General features: G+C 43.6%; 1 protein-coding gene across 5 annotated transcripts in view; it reads right to left on the minus strand.

Moving 5' to 3' along the window:
- The window catches only part of pdss2 (prenyl (decaprenyl) diphosphate synthase, subunit 2), a 230,916-nt gene that overhangs the window by 134,036 nt on the left and 79,542 nt on the right, over positions 1 to 17,338 (minus strand). For 4 of the 5 annotated variants that reach the window (XM_067984979.1, XM_067984977.1, XM_067984976.1 and 1 more), the window contains exon 3: positions 1,678 to 1,812. The exons of the other annotated variant lie outside the window; for it this stretch is intronic. In XM_067984979.1, the coding sequence (XP_067841080.1) occupies positions 1,678 to 1,812 (135 nt within the window). The remainder of the gene's footprint in view (positions 1 to 1,677; positions 1,813 to 17,338) is intronic. 5 annotated transcript variants of the gene reach the window in all.

Here is a 17,338-nt window from a genome sequence, read left to right on the forward strand (position 1 = left end):
AAGAGTTAACCACTGCAGCATGAGTTCCTCCAACGAGACTTTGTTTCTGAACTTTGACAAAAAGACTTTGATCCTGAGCTTTGACCAAACCACTTTGTCTCTAAACTTTGATGAAAAGACAAACCTTGATGAGAAGAACTTCGACATATCATCTGTTAGCACAGTAATCAACTCTCTGCTTTTGGACCTAAACGACTGCTTTGATGAAAAAGGTTGTATCCATTACTTGCTCGCTTTGCTTTGTGCCTGCTCATGTGCTCTTTTAAATCATTAAGTAAGGAATGTTGCGAATCTCCACTTGTATTATCGGGTAGAGTAATCCTTGTATTAATTGAGTTGCTTCATGCTTGCTATGTGCGCTTTTTAAATTATTAAATAAAGAATCACTTTGATTCAAAAAACTATCCCATCAGGTCACTTTCTTTGCCAGAATTATCGTCCAGATCCATGAATCTCTGGGAAAGACCCTAAATTCCTTTCACAGCACAGAAACAGGACATTTGGTCTATGCTGGTGTTTATGCTCTTCACAAGCCTCCTCCTACCTTGCTTCATCTCACCCCATCAACATATACTTCTGTTCCTTTCTCCATTATGTACTTATCTAGCTTCCCCTTAATGGAATGAAATCGTGGAATGAAAATCTCTTATTAAAAGGTCTTCGCTGTTGGTTAAATCAAGAAATGCACAGCACAGAACTGAACCAATAAATCAGAAACAACCCAGGTTTAGTCTTAAGTGTGCTGAGTTAGCTAATCTTTACCTGGTTGACAGCAGGGGGCACTACAATTGGCCTGAGTGCCTAGAATAGAGGCCGGGGGGGGGGGGTTGAGTGGGGGGGGGGGGGGGGGGGGGGGGGAAAGAGATAAAATATCACCCATGTTCACATTCCTGATTCCTGTTGAAAAAGGCATGTGTGCAAACAATGGTGAGAACAGGATTAAAGAAAAGTTTAAGTCATTCAACAATAAAAGGATTTTTAAAAATCCAAACTTGGCTCCAGGTCGGTAAGTCGTAGGACAGCAGCATGGTTTTATGCCAGTCCCTTTCCCATAGAGAAGGGAGGGAACGAACATCCGACAGGCACCCCAATTCATTTTCACATACTTCCTCACAGTCAGTTTCAAAGAACTGGGAGTCCTGGGAGGTGTGGCAGATCATCCATCCATCCTCTCACATAGGATGGTCCATGGCATGAGGCGGCCCGAGAAAGGGAAAGAGGAGAAAACATAGAATTACATCAAGTCTACAGCACAGAAACAGGCCATTCAGCCCAACAGGTCCATGCCGGTGTTTATGCTCCACACGAGCCTCCTCCCATCCCTCTTCATCCAACCCCATCAGCATATCCTTGCATTCCTTTCTCCCTTATGTGTTTATCTAGCTTCCCCTTAAACGCATTGTATGTTATTCGCCTCAACTACTCCTTGCGGTAGCGAGTTCCATATTCTAAGCACTCTCTTAATAAGGAAGTTTCTCCTGAATTCCCTATTGGATTTATTAGTGAGGATACCAAAACTCAAGATTTTAACATATCCCTTCAAAAAATTTATGATGATTGTTTGGGGGTAATTTACAAAGAAGAAATGCCATCCTCAAAAAGTAAATACTTCCAGCTTCATTTTGTACTAAAAAGACAGTGATCAGCAGCAACTAATTTTAGCTGAGTAAAGCATACCTGGAGTAAATTCCACTGACCAGGTCCCCTTCTAGTGGAGGATCTGCTGTTTTACTGGGTCCAGCTGCTTTAGACATCAATAAGACGACCAGACCTCGCAGTTGTAGATTGTTTTTGCTGTCATAAACAAACCCCCTGTTGATTCAGAAATATACAAACACATCAACTGACAAGTAATAATACATGTTCCGCACCTTTTTGCTTTTCATTTTCACTTCAACAGCTTACATATTAAAATGCTAATTGCTTTGGTGTCAGGATACCAAAACTCTGAAGATCTTAACATATCCCTTTAAAAAATAAAGTTCTCTATGAAATCCGTTCATTTGATATATTTAATGTACCATCATTTTTTTTGGAACCATGGTGGCATATTTGCATTATGGCAAAAACTTTGAGAAATTTTACAACCTTAGCATTCAACAAAAATTTAATGAACTACTGTAGTGTGACAAGTGAAATTTTGCATTGCTCGTTTATTTTGTAGTATACTATGAGTGATTGGGGATAGTTGAATTTCTCTTTATCTGAGAATCTTTATTCTGCATATCTGAGAAAGAACATAAAAATAACAGCAGAGAAAGTGTTAACTTAAAAGAGGGAAATGCTGCAAGGGCTGTAGCACCATTCAAGTAAGGAGGGAAGGTGTTGAAGAAAGAGTGCAAAATTCAGACATTATATAAGCAGGAGCTCCAATAATAACAAGTACTATTGAGGAGATATCTGATGAACAAGAAAATTGCAAGTTAGATATTTACTTCCTTAAATTTGGGATTTTTGGTCCTCACTATAAAAATCCACCAGTTAGATTGATGGACATCTGTTTATTTGATAATTGTAGGTAAGGGCTGAATTAGTTCCGTATGGTTTTATAATTCGTATTAATTTTATTCAGATCTTTGTATTTTGCACCGCTGGCCAAAAGTTACGGAAGGAATTTTAAGGCAGACTATTTAACATCTGTCACTTTTGCTTTGATGAGAAAAATGACAATTTGTTTTTAAATAATGGCAGTGTTGTCTGACCTGGGCAAAGTCATTTCAAAGGCCAATCTCAAAGTGTCTTTTTTTTTTAACCACACCCCAGCCCATCCCACATCTAATAGGGCTATGTAGGGAGCATGAGATTGACAACCAATGTCGCCCTATGAGCTAAACAGCATGCTTTTCTTCTTTTCTATGCTTGTTTTGAAAAGAACAGCCTAATATGATGTTTTCTGGAGATTTTAATGGTCTGGTGTTGACACCTTAGCCTCCTGGGAATCCTGATAAACAAACAAAAACTCGGAATAGGTCAGATTAAATGGCGGACTATTCGATGCTTTGTCCGTCTAATCCAGCCTGTTGCCATAGAAAGGATTGAGACTTCATTCTTTTGTCTACGAGAATGTCAACACAAGGAGCCAGGAACTTTTAGTTGGGCAAAAATAAACTGGCACAATGGCACGGGTCCTGGAATTTTATATAACACCAGAATTGGAGACCACATACAACGCCAGCTACCTATGTCATAACATTTTCATGTCTATGCTGCACATATGGTTACCCCGGAAACTATGACATTAGGCCACACCCCTGTGCTGTATGAAGGATGCGGAATGAATGGAACTATCAAAATATGCATATTTCACTCCGACACTGTACACCTGGTCCTTTCTTACTGCTTTGGCATGCTCCCACATTTAGGCTGATGTGAAGTGGTTTTGAATGTGTATTGTGCTGAACATGGTAATATAACCAAGGACCTAAGATGGAGCGAAGGTGTTTGCCCAGAAGGAGGGAAAGAATAAAAGGGTGGTAGTGAGACACATTTATTTTGTGTGCCTGCTAGCAGCCAGCTCAAATGTGACAACACATTCATCTGACCACCCACTTCATCTTGGTATAGGCAAAAAGACGAGGAAACAAATGTGAAAATTGGGGTGGAGGTGGGGGTGGTTGGGCAAAGCGGTCGGATAAAAGTGATTCTGCGTGTTATGCATTACATCACATAGGACACAACAGGAGACAAATAATTTTCCAACACTGTTTTATTAGGTGCCCAAGATAGAAATGTACCCCTGTACCTCTGAGATGTTCAGATTGACAGTGAAAGAAAATGAAAGCAAATATGGTGTAAACCTCCATATTGAGGTGTGTATTGTAAAATCGATCGTGGAAACAAAGTGGTCGCATTTTGGCGAACATGTCTAGGACACCTGTCCAGCAATAAATCTGCAACTTTTAACCTATTGAGAAGGGTCCATTTCACAACAAAACATATGTAAAACTAAGCTTCTATACAACGTATTCATTTTATAGAATGTACCAACTTTAATTTTTCCCCAAAATAAACTAATATCAAAATAACAAAATTATGGGAAAATAAATCTGGTCTTCCTTTTGAGGTGAGCTCAGGGGGGGTGTGGGGTGGGGGGGGGGGGTGTGGGGGAGAATAGGACGAGAAGGATAGCATTTCTTAGAATGCAGCAATCGTCTGAAAATAAAAAATGAAGAGGATGATCTGAAGTGAAATGTTTCTCCCAAAGGGAGAATAAAATGAGATGAATGGACAGCCCTTTATGGTTAATACATCTGATGACTCCTAACATGGCTTCTGTACCCATTACCGGGCTGTAGATGTTTGGTAGTTTTCCGCATTGCCCTAAAGAGATTATGAATCTGCATAGAATGCAAAGTTATTGCATCTAATAAGATAAACATTTTCACGAGGACACCAGAAGTAACATGCTTATAACTCAATATGCCAATAATTAATGCTTAGGCTGGTACACACCTTCAGCTAGATCAGATTTAAAAACATATGCAAATCCAATAAAAAGCCATGCAAAATAAATTGAACTGCAAATCATCAACATTTTTTAAAAATTCATTAATAGTTCTACACATGTGACCTCACCAAACTGCTTACTAAAGTGATTTAATTTGCTGACAGGGAAAAAAGGCCATTCAGCACACTTTTAAAAATTGTACATTTATTCTATGCTACATTGCGCACCTGCATTAAATTATATTTCAATTCAGTTGACCATAATTTCAAAGACTGGTAAATGGCTTTCAGTGCTACCGGCCACCCTCCCACCCCCCCACACCGGGTTAGTCGATATTCATTACATCTTATGCTTTGTCAGCCTTTTATAGTTTTCTGTACTTTTTAGTGTATATACTTTTTGTTGTGAGGCGCAATACTAAGCACAAGAGACTAAACATCCTGTGCAATATCTAGCTGGTTGCTACATCACCTGTACCTAGATGAAAATAATAATGGGCAGGAAATTGCCATTACAGCCCTGGAAAAAGCGCTCAGGACCAGGGAACACAGAAACGAGGCTGTACAGGAGCGCCAAAGTCCATATTTTATCTTCATACTTAAACAAAAAGGAACAAAGCTTGAAACTCTGACCTTCACTGCAGGCAATCATTCCACTATAACTGAAGAAAATTGATTTTTTTTTAAAAAGTAGTCGTCAGTTTCCTTCTTTCGGTACTTCAGTGCCTCACAACACAGGAGGCTTTTCCCATTCTCGAAACAGCTGCTGGGAGGCGAGTTGGAGCAGCTGGAGTTGACTCACCACCTGATTTTGCCTTCCTATGGGCAGTCCATCATTTTTTTTTTTATTTGTTCATGGGACGTGGGCATCACTGGCAAGGCCAGCATTTATTGCCCATCCCTAATTGCCCTTGAGAAGGTGGTGGTGAGCCGCCTTCTTGAAACGCTACAGTCTGTGTGGTGAAGGTTCTCCCACAGTGTTGTTAGGAAGGGAGTTCCAGGATTTTGACGATGAAGGAACGGTGATATATTTCCAAGTCGGGATGTTGTGTGATTTGGAGGGGAACATGCAGGTGGTGTTGTTCCCATGTGCCTGCTGCCCTTGTCCTTCTAGATGGTAGAGGTTGCGGGTTTGGCGAGTTGCTGCAGTGCATCCTGTGGATGGTACACACTGCAGCCACAGTGCACCGGTGGTGAAGGGAGTGAATGTTTAGGGTGGTGGATGGGGTGCCAATCAAGCGGGCTGCCTTGTCCTGGATGGTATCGAGCTTCTTGAGTGTTGTTGCAGCTGCACTCATTCAGGCAAGTGGAGAATATTCCCTTACACTCCTGACCTGTGCCTTGTAGATGGTGGAAAGGCTTTGGGGAATCAGAATACCTGCTCTTGTAGCCACTGTATTTATGTGGCTGGTCCAGTTACGTTTCTGGTCAATGGTGACGCCCAAGATGTTGATGGTGGGGGATTCGGCGATGGTAATGCCGTTGAATGCTAAGGGGAGGTGGTTAGACTCTCTTCTTGGAGATGGTCATTGCCTGGCGCGAATGTTACTTGCCACTTATCAGCCCAAGCCTGGATGTTGTCCAGGTCTTGCTGCATGCAGGCACGGACTGCTTCCATTATCTGAGGGGTTGCGAATGGAACTGAACACTGTGCAATCATCAGTGAACATCCCCACTTCTGACCTTATGATGGAGGGAAGGTCATTGATGAAGCAGCTGAAGATGGTTGGGCCTAGGACACTGCACTGAGGAACTCTTGCAGCAATGTCCTGGGGCTGAGATGATTGGCCTCCAACAACCACTACCATCTTCCTTTGTGCTAGGTATGACTTCAGCCACTAGAAAGATTTCCCCCCGATTCCCATTGACTTCAGTTTTACTAGGGCTCCTTGGTGCCACACTCAGTCAAATGCTGCTTTGATGTCAAGGGCAGTCACTCTCACCTCACCTCTGGAATTCAGCTCTTTTGTCCATGTTTGAACCAAGGCTGTAATGAGGTCTGGAGCTGAGTGGTCCTGGCGGAACCCAAACTGAGCATCGGTGAGCAGGTTATTGGTGAATAAGTGCCGCTTGATAGCACTGTCGACGACACCGTCCATCATTTTGTTGATGATTGAGAGTAGACTGAAGGGGCGGTATTTGGCCGGATTGGATTTGTCCTGCTTTTTATGGACAGGACATACCTGGGCAATTTTCCACATTGTCGGGTAAATGCCAGTGTTGTAGCTGTACTGGAACAGTTTGGCTAAAAGCGCGGCTAGTTCTGGAGCACAAGTCTTCAGCACTACAGCCGGGATGTTGTTGGGGCCCATAGCCTTTGCTGTATCCAGTGCACTCAGCCGTTTCTTGATATCACGTGGAGTGAATCGAATCATCGTCAATCTACACCTCTCTGGGCCAAGATCAGGAAACCACAGTATGAGAAAAGACACGAGACAATCCTGAATCCTACTACTTGGTGACAGAAATTTCAGTACACCATCACAGGCTGTGAATTTCGAACTGAAAATTACAAATCAGAGAGTGGAAAAGAGGCACAGGAATATTTTCTCCTATTAAAAGTATTTTTATAATATACTAATGAGATTTCATTTTGTACTGAGCAATTCCAGCAGTTTCTGTTTTTGTTTCATAAAAATGGATTAGGCTGCTATAAGAGCTGGCCATTTGCTAATTCGAAAATTGCTAACAATACCTGTAGCATTTTGAGTTTCACCTGCATTGCCTGTGCAGAATTTTGTCAATATATAAGAAATATTATAAATTCAGTACAAGATTTTGCTGGCTTAACAGTAACCAGAAGACATAGAGCTAGGGTGATTTGGGATGTGAATTAGGAAACAATAGAAAATCGTTGGGTACCATCCCCGGCAGTTGTTGCCATGGTGATAGAATGGTTGCTGGGTGGGGCGTCAGCTGAACAGTTATCAGAGTGTTAACTTAGCTTTGAGATATTGAGGTGCACTACATTTGATTCTCAGCATTTCTGGTCATTGACACAGAATGGTTTTCATTCAATGTTTCAGGCAGCAACGTCAGCTGAACAGCCATACAGGTGCCTCAAGTTCCCACATCAAAAGGGGAGACATTTCATTCAAGGTGGTAACTTTGAATGACAGTTCAGAGAGACAATCTGTTCTACACACAGTTGAGGGAGGGAGCAGAAGGCTGTCCTTATCACTCTCTCTCTCTCGCTCGCCAGTAGGACAAAGTCTCCGGACTGGCGTATTAGTGGATGTGGCTTGTAACAGAGGAAGGCAGGACCAACTAACTTAGAAACAGCTAGCTTGAAAGTGAGGTTTGACCTAGAAAAGAGACAGTCACATTTTATTATTTTATGGTGAGAAATAATGCAAAATAGATCAATCTTACTGTAAAAACTGTATTCTGAATTATGTAAAATATACAATTTTTTTTGGTTTACAGTTGTGCCTCGAATCACTGGAGCGCTTTTCCGTCTGCCTTCTGTAAAGACAGGACAATGCATTTGATAGCATGTGTGAGATTACAGTATACGCAACAAAGATTCTATGTTACGACTCCATGGGTCATGCTATCATTTAACTAGATATTGGACAGTAAAAATGCACTCCGGACTGTAGAGGATGCAAGGTCCACTTACAGGAGAGGCCAGTGAGACTAGATTAATTGAGGGTTCGTAGCCTAATAATTATGATACTGGACGAGCATCCCAGAGGTCACGCATTTGAATCCTACAGTGACAAGTTGTAAAGTTGAATTCAATAAATCTGGTAATTTGTGGGCTGGCACCAGAAAATGATCAGGAAAGCTGGAGATTGTTGTTAAAACCCAATTGGTTTAGTAATGTGCTTCAGGGAAGGAAACCTGCCATCCTTATCTGGTCTGGCTTACACAGGACTCCAGTCTCGTAATATATGCTTGACTGTTAATGCCTGCTGAAGTGGCCAGCAAGCCACTCATTTATATAACAACCACTATTAAACAGAACAATAAAAAATCAACAAAGGACTGCAGCAGTTCAGGGAGAAGGCCCACCGGCCCCTTCTCGGGGCAACTAGGCATGGGCAATAAATGTGGCTCTGCCAGTGTCACCCACATTCCACGAACAAATATAAACAAGTGGAAGGGGACTTCAATGTCCATAACCAAGAGCGGCTTGGTAGCACCACTAGTGACTGAGCTGGCCAAGTCCTGAAGGACATAGCTGCCAGACTGGGCCTGCGGCATGTGGTGAGCGAACCAACACGAGGGGAAAAATCTGCTTGACCTCATCCTCACCAATCTGCCTGTCGCAGATGCATCTGTCCATGACAGTACTGGTAGGAGTGACCACCACACAGTTCTTGAGGAAACGAAGACCTGTCTTCGCACTGAGGACACCATCCAATGTGTTGTGTGGCACTATCACTGTGCTAAATGGGATAGATTCAGGACAAATCTAGCAGCTCAAAACTGGGCATCCATGAGGCGCTGTGGGCCATCAGCAGCAGCAGAATTGTATTCCAGCATAATCTGTAGCCTCATGGCCCGGCACATTCCTCACTCTGCCATTACTAACAAGGCAGGGAATCAACCCTGGTTCAATGAGGAGTGTAGAAGAGCATGCCAGGAGCAGCACCAGGCATACCTAAAAATGAGGTGCCGTCCTGGTGAAACTACAACATGGGACTACATGCATGCTAAACAACGGAAGCAACATGCTATAGATAGGGCTAAGCGATTCCACAACCAACAGATCGGATCAAAGCTCTGCAGTCCTGCCACATCCAGTCGTGAATGATGGTGGACAATTAACCAACTAAAGGGAGGAGGAGGCTCTGTGAACATCCCCATCCTCAATGATGGCAGAGTCCAGCACGTGAGTGCAGAAGACAAGGCTGAAGCGTTTGCAACCATCTTCAGCCAGAAGTGCCGAGTGGACGATCCATCTCGGCCTCCTCCCGATATTCCCACCAGCACAGAAGCCAGTCTTCAGCCAATTCGATTCACTCCATATGATATCAAGAAACAGTTAAGTGCACTGGATACAGCAAAGGCTATGGGCCCCGACGACATCCCGGCTGTCGTGCTGAAGACTTGTGTTCCAGAACTAGCCGCGCCTCTAGCCAAACTGTTCATACAGCTACAACACTGGCATCTACCCGACAGTGTGGAAAATTGCCCAGGTATGTCCTGTCCACAAAAAGCAGGACAAATCCAATCCAGCCAATTACCGGCTCATCAGTCGACTCTCAATCATCAGCAAAGTGATTGAAGGCGTCGTCGACAGTGCTATTAAGCAGCACTTATTCACCAATAACCTGTTCACCGATGCTCAGTTTGGGTTCCGCCAGGACCACTCGGCTCCAGATCTCATTACAGCCTTGGTCCAAACATGGACAAAAGAGCTGAATTCCAGAGGTGAGGTGAGAGTGACTGCCCTTGACATCAAGGCTGCATTTGACCAAGTGTGGCACCATGGAGTCCTAGTAAAATTGAAGTCAGTGGGAATCAGGGGGAAAACTCTCCAGTGGCTGAAGTCATACCTAGCACAAAGGAAGATGGTAGTGGTTGTTGGAGGCCAATCATCTCAGCCCCAGGACATTGCTGCAGGAGTTCCTCAGGGCAGTGTCCTAGGCCCAACCATCTTCAGCTGCTTCATCAATGATCTTCCCTCCATCATAAGGTCAGAAATGGGGATGTTCGCTGATGATTGCACAGTGTTCAGTTAAATTTGCAACCCCTCAGATAATGAAGCAGCCCGTGCCTGCATGCAGCAAGACCTGGACAACATCCAGGCTTGGGCTCATAAGTGGCATGTAACATTCGCGCCAGACAAGTGCCAGGCAATGACCATCTCCAACAAGAGAGAGTCTAACCACCTCCCCTTAACTTCAAAGGCATTACCATCGCCAAATCCCCCACCATCAACATCCTGGGGGTCACCATTGACCAGAAACTTAACTGGACCAGCCACATAAATACTGTGGCTACAAAAGCAGATCAGAGACTGGGTATTCTGCGGCGAGTGACTCACCTCCTGACTCCCCAAAGCCTTTCCACCATCTACAAGGCACAAGTCAGGAGTGTGATGGAATACTCTCCACTTGCCTGGATGAGTGCAGCTCCAACAACACTCAAGAAGCTCGACACCATCCAGGAAAAAGCAGCCCGTTTGATTGGCACCCCATCCACCACCCTAAACATTCAAGTCCTTCAACACCGGCGCACTGTGGCTGCAGTGTGCACCATCCACAGGATGCACTGCAGCAACTCGCCAAGGTTTCTTCGACAGCACCTCCCAAACCCGTGACCTATACCACCTAGAAGGACAAGGACAGCAGGCACATGGAAACAACACCATCTGCACGTTCCCCTCCAAGTCACACACCATTCCGACTTGGAAATATATCGCCGTTTCTTCATCGTCGCTGGATCAAAATCCTGGAACTCCCTACCTAACAGCACTGTGGGAGAACCTTCACCACACGGACTGCAGTGTTTCAAGAAGGCAGCTCACCACCACCTTCTCAAGGGCAATTCGGGATGGGCAATAAATGCTGGCCTTGCCAGCGATGCCCATATCACATGAACGAATAAAAATAAACACATCTCATGCGACACTATCTTTGTGGTAAGATATCTACAGCATTTCCGTTTGACCAACAATCTTACAAAAAAGAACAGTCATAGCATCATCTCACTGAATTTAATGGGTTAGTTAATAAACATAAAATGTGGCAAATACACTCAATGTCTAATTTCAGCAGTGGTATTGAAAACAATTCAGCAGCGTCTCTGGCTAATCACAGCGTTAGTAACATCCTCTATTTGATCGTTCAACTGGTCTTACTAGGCAGCGAAAACAAATGTAGCAAGGGAAAAATTGGCAAGCCTCATTAATCAATTCACCTGGGACTGACCTGAGCAGGAGCTCATGCTAGGGTGCTCATAACCATCAAAATCAAATTATACAAGGTGGAATATTTTCCTCCGTTTTTGGTCCCCTCCTCTCTCCCTGCCACGTCACACATCACACACTAGGCACGACGATCGGCATGTGACATGTTCCCAAATGTCTACCAATGTCACTTGAATCAGGAAGTGGACAGTAGTAAAGTGCGCCTAGCCTTCTCATTTTCCCTGTCTCTCTGTTGGGAAGCACCATGGCTCCACTTGACACCCCTCAACAAAATGGCAGACGTTAGGAGCTCCTTTGGAACAACACTCTTGCCTCAGTAACCGTTTTTGAATTTCACCTAAAACGTTCCACAAAAGAGGTCTACTACACCTGAAGAATAATTCAATGAGCGAGCTCAATGTCCCTTTCACACTGGGGTACTTGGGTTTCTCCACACAAACTCTCAGTTGTATTTGGGATGAGCTTTGTCTGTTTGGCTTTTGGTTGGTTGCCTGCCTCTTAGTAAATGCAATCTTCTTATCCCACAAGTGCAGCTTCTGTTAATCACCGAAGAGGTACAGTTATAAAATCCTTCACTCTTTATTAAAAATTATAACCACATGGAATGTGATATTTCTTCAAGTCAAATACTCTGTACATTAAATATTTGAAATTAAACAGTCTTTTTCTGAAATGACTGATGCACCCTCTTTGGGAATCACATATTTACAGCAAGGACCATTTTATGATTTCTCTATTAATGAGGGATCCATAAATAATGTCTTGTATATCATAATTTATGGGATATCGAAGTTAGTGGCTACAATATATTGAAGAAAAACTATGATAAACTAAATCCCAAAGGGCAGCAGAAAAGTGCACAGGCTCAGCACGTGTTGTCTGTAAAACAGGGATATATCAATTATCTTCTTACCAGTCTTCAATGATGATTCATGAAGCAACATTAACAAACGCATGGATAAAAACTAGAGTGTAAAATTAAACTATTAAAAAATCCACAGTAGGCTGAACTATACAAGAGCATATTCGGTTAAAGTAGCGATATTATGGAAATTTAATAACCAAAATTATAATATTGAACCCTTGGGAAAATTCAGATGCGAATCAGGGGTATCATTAAGGACAAAGACAAGAGAATCTCACCACCTACTCCAGCTCAGACCACCTGATGTACGTTGCAATTACTCATTGGGTGTAGTGGCTGAACATTGCATTTCACAAATGCTCGCTTCAATACTAACTAAGCTTTTATATTTTTTGTATTACAAAAGAAATTATTTGCTGTACAACTGGTTTAAAGGGAAAGGTTTTAAAGCAACAACCATTACACAACTTATACCTCTAGTTGTCTTTTCAATTTACAACTATCCCGTATCCTACAGAAAGCAAGCTCTGGGTCTTCTGACACTTGCACTTGCACAGGGATTGTAAGTTTAGTCGGGTGAATCAAAATGGGGGAAGCACTTTAAATGAGAAAGATATATAGAAAAAGCTGCTGCTTCCAAATCAGACCAAACTGCAAAATCTACTGCAGCTCTTTCCTAACACTGCACAACTGAAACCATCACAGTCACAGGATTTTTTAAAAAAATAAGTCCCGTGGAGCTGGCAAGACATTTATCCACCCCTCTAACCCACCTCAATTGCATTTGCACAAAAATGAGAGAGAGAGATATTGGAAATATTAAACCATGAGAGTTACAACTTTGTGTCTGGAACTGAGGGCAGAGGAAATGACAATTTGCATTGATATAACATCTGCAACGTACAAAATGCCCCAAAGCATTTTACAGAGTGGTAATAAGAGAAACAGAATGCTAAGCCAGGGGTTGAAGTTTAGCAGGGGTATTTGAAAGCTTGGGCAAGAAGTGCATTTTAAGAAGGTTTTTAAAGGAAGAGAAGTAGAGACGAAGAGGTTTAGAGAGCAGGGATCTAGGCAGCTGAATGCTTAGTCACCAAATGGTAGACTCGCAATGCAGTGGTTATGGTGCGAGAGGTCGTGAATTCAAATCCCACCAAGGCAAGTTGTAAAATTGAATTCAATGCATCTGGTCATTTGTGGGCAAACGTAATTAAAATGACCATGAAAGCTACCGAATTGCTCAGTAATGTCCTTCAGGAAATGGAATCTGCCACCGTAACCTACTTTGGCCTACATGTGACTCCAGTCCGATACTATGTGGTTGACTCTTAATGTCCTCTGAAGTGCCTTAGCAAGCCAATCATATAAAGTTCAATAATAAAGGGGGAAAAAAATCAGAAGGACCTACCAGCAGAGGCCCAGGCATCATAACAGGACAAGAATTAGGCAATCTCAGCTCAGACTCCCCAGCAAAATCCTCCTCACTGGCATCTGGGAACTGGTGACCAAGTTGGGAGAGTTGTCCCACAGACTAGTCAAGCAACAGCTGAACATAGATATGATACTCTGAATATTGACTATCAGCCAACACCCCTGGGTATGCCCTTTCCAGGGTATAAAGTTGGGTGGGAGTGGACATGGGACTCAAGCCCCCATGAAGTCTGATAGCTTCAAGTCAAAGAAAGGCAAGGAAGATCATTTCTGAACACCACCTACTGCTATCCTGCCCTCAACTGGCGAATCAATACTCCTCCATGTTGAACACCATCTAGAGGATGCTCCGAAGGTAACAAAGGCACAGAATGTACTCTGAGTGGGGAATTTCAATGTCTACCACCAAGAGTGGATCGGTAATACCACCACTGACCAAGCTGGCTGGGTCTTGAAAGATATGGCTATTGGACTGAGCCTGCGGCAGGTGGTGCAGGAACCAAAATAAGGAAGTAACCTACTGCACCTCGTCCTCGCCAAACTACCCACAGTAGCACTGGTAGCAGTGATCTCTACGCAGCCCTTATGAATTCAAATTCACACTTCCACAGTGAGGACATCCTCAATCATGTAGTGTGGCACTACTGCCATGCTAAGTGGGACAGACCAAGGACAGATCGCGCAGCATAAAACTAGTCATTCATGAGAAGCTACAGGCCATTAGAAGCAGCAGATGATATACCACCATAAGAACATAAGAAATAGGAGCAGGAGTAGGCCATACAACCCCTCGAGCCTGCTCCACTATTCAATAAGATCATGGCTGATCTTCGACCTCAACTCCACTTTCCTGCCCGATCCCCATATCACTTGATTCCCCTTGAGTCCAAAAATCTATCTATCTCAGTCTTGAACATATTCAACGACTCAGCAACACAGCTCTCTGGGGTAGAGAATTCCAAAGATTCACAACCCTCTGAGTAAAGAAATTCCTCCTCATCTCAGTCTTAAATGGCCGACCCCTTATCCTGAGACTGTGCCCTCCAGTTCAAGACTCGCCAGCCAGGGAACAACCTCTCAGTATCTACCCTGTCAAGCCCCCTCAGAATCTTATATGTTTCAATTAGATCACCTCTCAAACTCCAGAGAGTATAGGCCCTTTATACTTAATCTCTCCTCATAGGACAATCCTCTCATCCCAGGAATTAATCTAGTGAACCTTCGTTGCACTGACTCTAAGGCGAGTATATCCTTCCTTAGATAAGGAGTCCAAAACTGTACATAGTACTCCAGGCGTGGTTCACCAAAGCCCTGTACAATTGTAGTAAGACTTCCTTACTCTTGTACTCCAACCCCCTTGCAATAAAGGCTAACATGCCTTTTGCCTTCCTAATTGCTTGCTGCACTTGCATGCTGACTTCCTGTGTTTCTTGTACGAGGACACCCAGATCTCTCTAAACACTAACCTTTAATACTTTCTCACCATTTAATAAATAATCTGCTTTTCTATTCTTCCTATCAAAGTGAATAACCTCACATTTCCCCACATTATACTCCATCTGCCACCTTCTTGCCCACTCACTTAACCTGTCTATATCCCTTTGCAGATTCTGTGTGTCCTCCTCACAGCTTACTTTCCCACCTATCTTGGATACATTACACTTGGTCCCTTCATCTAAGTCATTAATATAGATTGTAAATAGCTGAGGTCCAAGCACCGATCCTTGCAGCACCCTACTAATTACAGCCTGCCAACCTGAAAATGACCCGTTTATCCCTACTCTCTGTTTTCTGTCCTTTACCCAATCCTCTATCCATGCTAACATATTACTCCCAACCCCATAAGCCCTTATCTTGTGTAGCAACCTTTTATGCGGCACCTTACTGAATGCTTTTTGGAAATCCAAATATACTCCATCAACTGGTTCCCCTTTATCTACCCTGGTAGTTACATCCTCAAAGAACTCTAATAAATTTGTTAAACATGATTTTCCTTTCATAAAACCATGTTGACTCTGCCTAATCATATTATGATTTTCTAAGTGCCCTGTTACAACTTCCTTAATAATGGATTCCAACATCTTCCCGACGACTGATGTCAAGCTAACTGGTCTGTCGTTCTGTTTTCTCTCCCTGCTTTCTGGAATAGCGGTGTTACATTTGCTATCTTCCAGTCCACTGGGACCGTTCTAGAATCTAGGGAATTTTGGAAGATAACAACCAATACATCCACTATCTCTGCAGCCACCTCTTTTAGAACCCTAGGATGTAGGCCATCTCTGCCATTTCCTTATTCCCCATTATAATTTCTCCCGTCTCAGCCTCTAAGGGACCAACGTTAACTTTTGCTACTCTCTTCCTTTTTACATGCTTGTAGAAGCTCTCACAATCTGTTTTAATATTTCTTGCTAGTTTACTTTCATTCTATTTTCTCCCTTTTTAGCAATTTTTTGGTCATCCTTTGCTGGTTTCTAAAACTCTCCCAATCCCTCAGCTTACTTCTATTCTTCACAACATTATAAGCCTCTTCTTTTAATCTAATACTATCCTTAACTTCTTTAGTTATCACCATAATCTGTAACCTCACTCCTCTATCAGCATCAAGTCCAGAGACCAACCTCGGTTCAATGTGGAATGCAGAGTCACACTGCTTGTCCGACATCCATTAATGGATGACCAGAAATTTCTTCCAATTAAATATTGGGAAGACAGAAGCCGTTGTCTTTGCTCCCCGCCACAAACTCCATTCTCTAGCCACCAATTCCATCCCCCTTCCTGGCCACTGTCTGAGGCTGAACCAGACTGTTCGCCACTTTGGCGTCCGATGCGACCCTGAGCTGAGCTTCCTACCCTATATCCTCTCCATCACCAAGACTGCCTACTTCTTCCTCTGTAATATAGCCTTGCCTCAGCCCATCTGCTGCTGAAACCCTCATCCATGCTTTTGTTACCTCCAGACGCGACTATTCCAATGCCTGCCTGGCCAGCCTCCCGTGTTCCACCCTCTGTAAACTTCAGCTCATCCAAAGCTCTGCTACCTGTATCCTGACTCGCACCAAGTCCCGTTTGCTCATCACCCTGTGTTAGCTGACCCATATTGGCTCCCAGTCCAGCAATGGCTCAAATTTAAAATCTACATTCGTGTGTTCAAATCCCTCCATGGCCTTGGCCCTTCGTATCGCTGTAGCCTCCTCCAGCCCTACAACCCTCCAAGATTTTTGGGTTCTTCCAATTCTGGCCTCTCATGCATCCCCAATTTCCTTCGGCCCTCCATTGGCAGTCGTGCCTTCAGCTGCCTGGACCCTAAGCTCTAGAACTCCCTCCCTAAACCTCTCCGCGACTCTACCACTCTCTTCTCCTTTAAGACACTCCTTAAAACCTACCTCTTTGACCAAGCTTTTGGTCACCTATCCTAATATCTCCCATCCAGGACCCAAAGCAGCCCGCTTGATTGGCACCCCATCCACCACCCTAAACATTCACTCCCTTCACCACCGGCGCACAGTGGCTGCAGTGTGTACCATCCACAGGATGCACTGCAGCAACGCGCCAAGGCTTCTTCGACAGCACCTCCCAAACCCGCGATCTCTACCATCTAGGAGGACTAGGGCAGCAGGCACATGGGAACACCACCACCTGCACGTTCCCCTCCAAGTCACACACCATCCCGACTTGGAAATATATCGCCGTTCCTTCATCGTCACTGGGTCAAAATC

Source organism: Heptranchias perlo, chromosome 5 (assembly GCF_035084215.1).
Source record: "Heptranchias perlo isolate sHepPer1 chromosome 5, sHepPer1.hap1, whole genome shotgun sequence".
Classification (NCBI taxonomy): Eukaryota; Metazoa; Chordata; class Chondrichthyes; order Hexanchiformes; family Hexanchidae; genus Heptranchias; species Heptranchias perlo.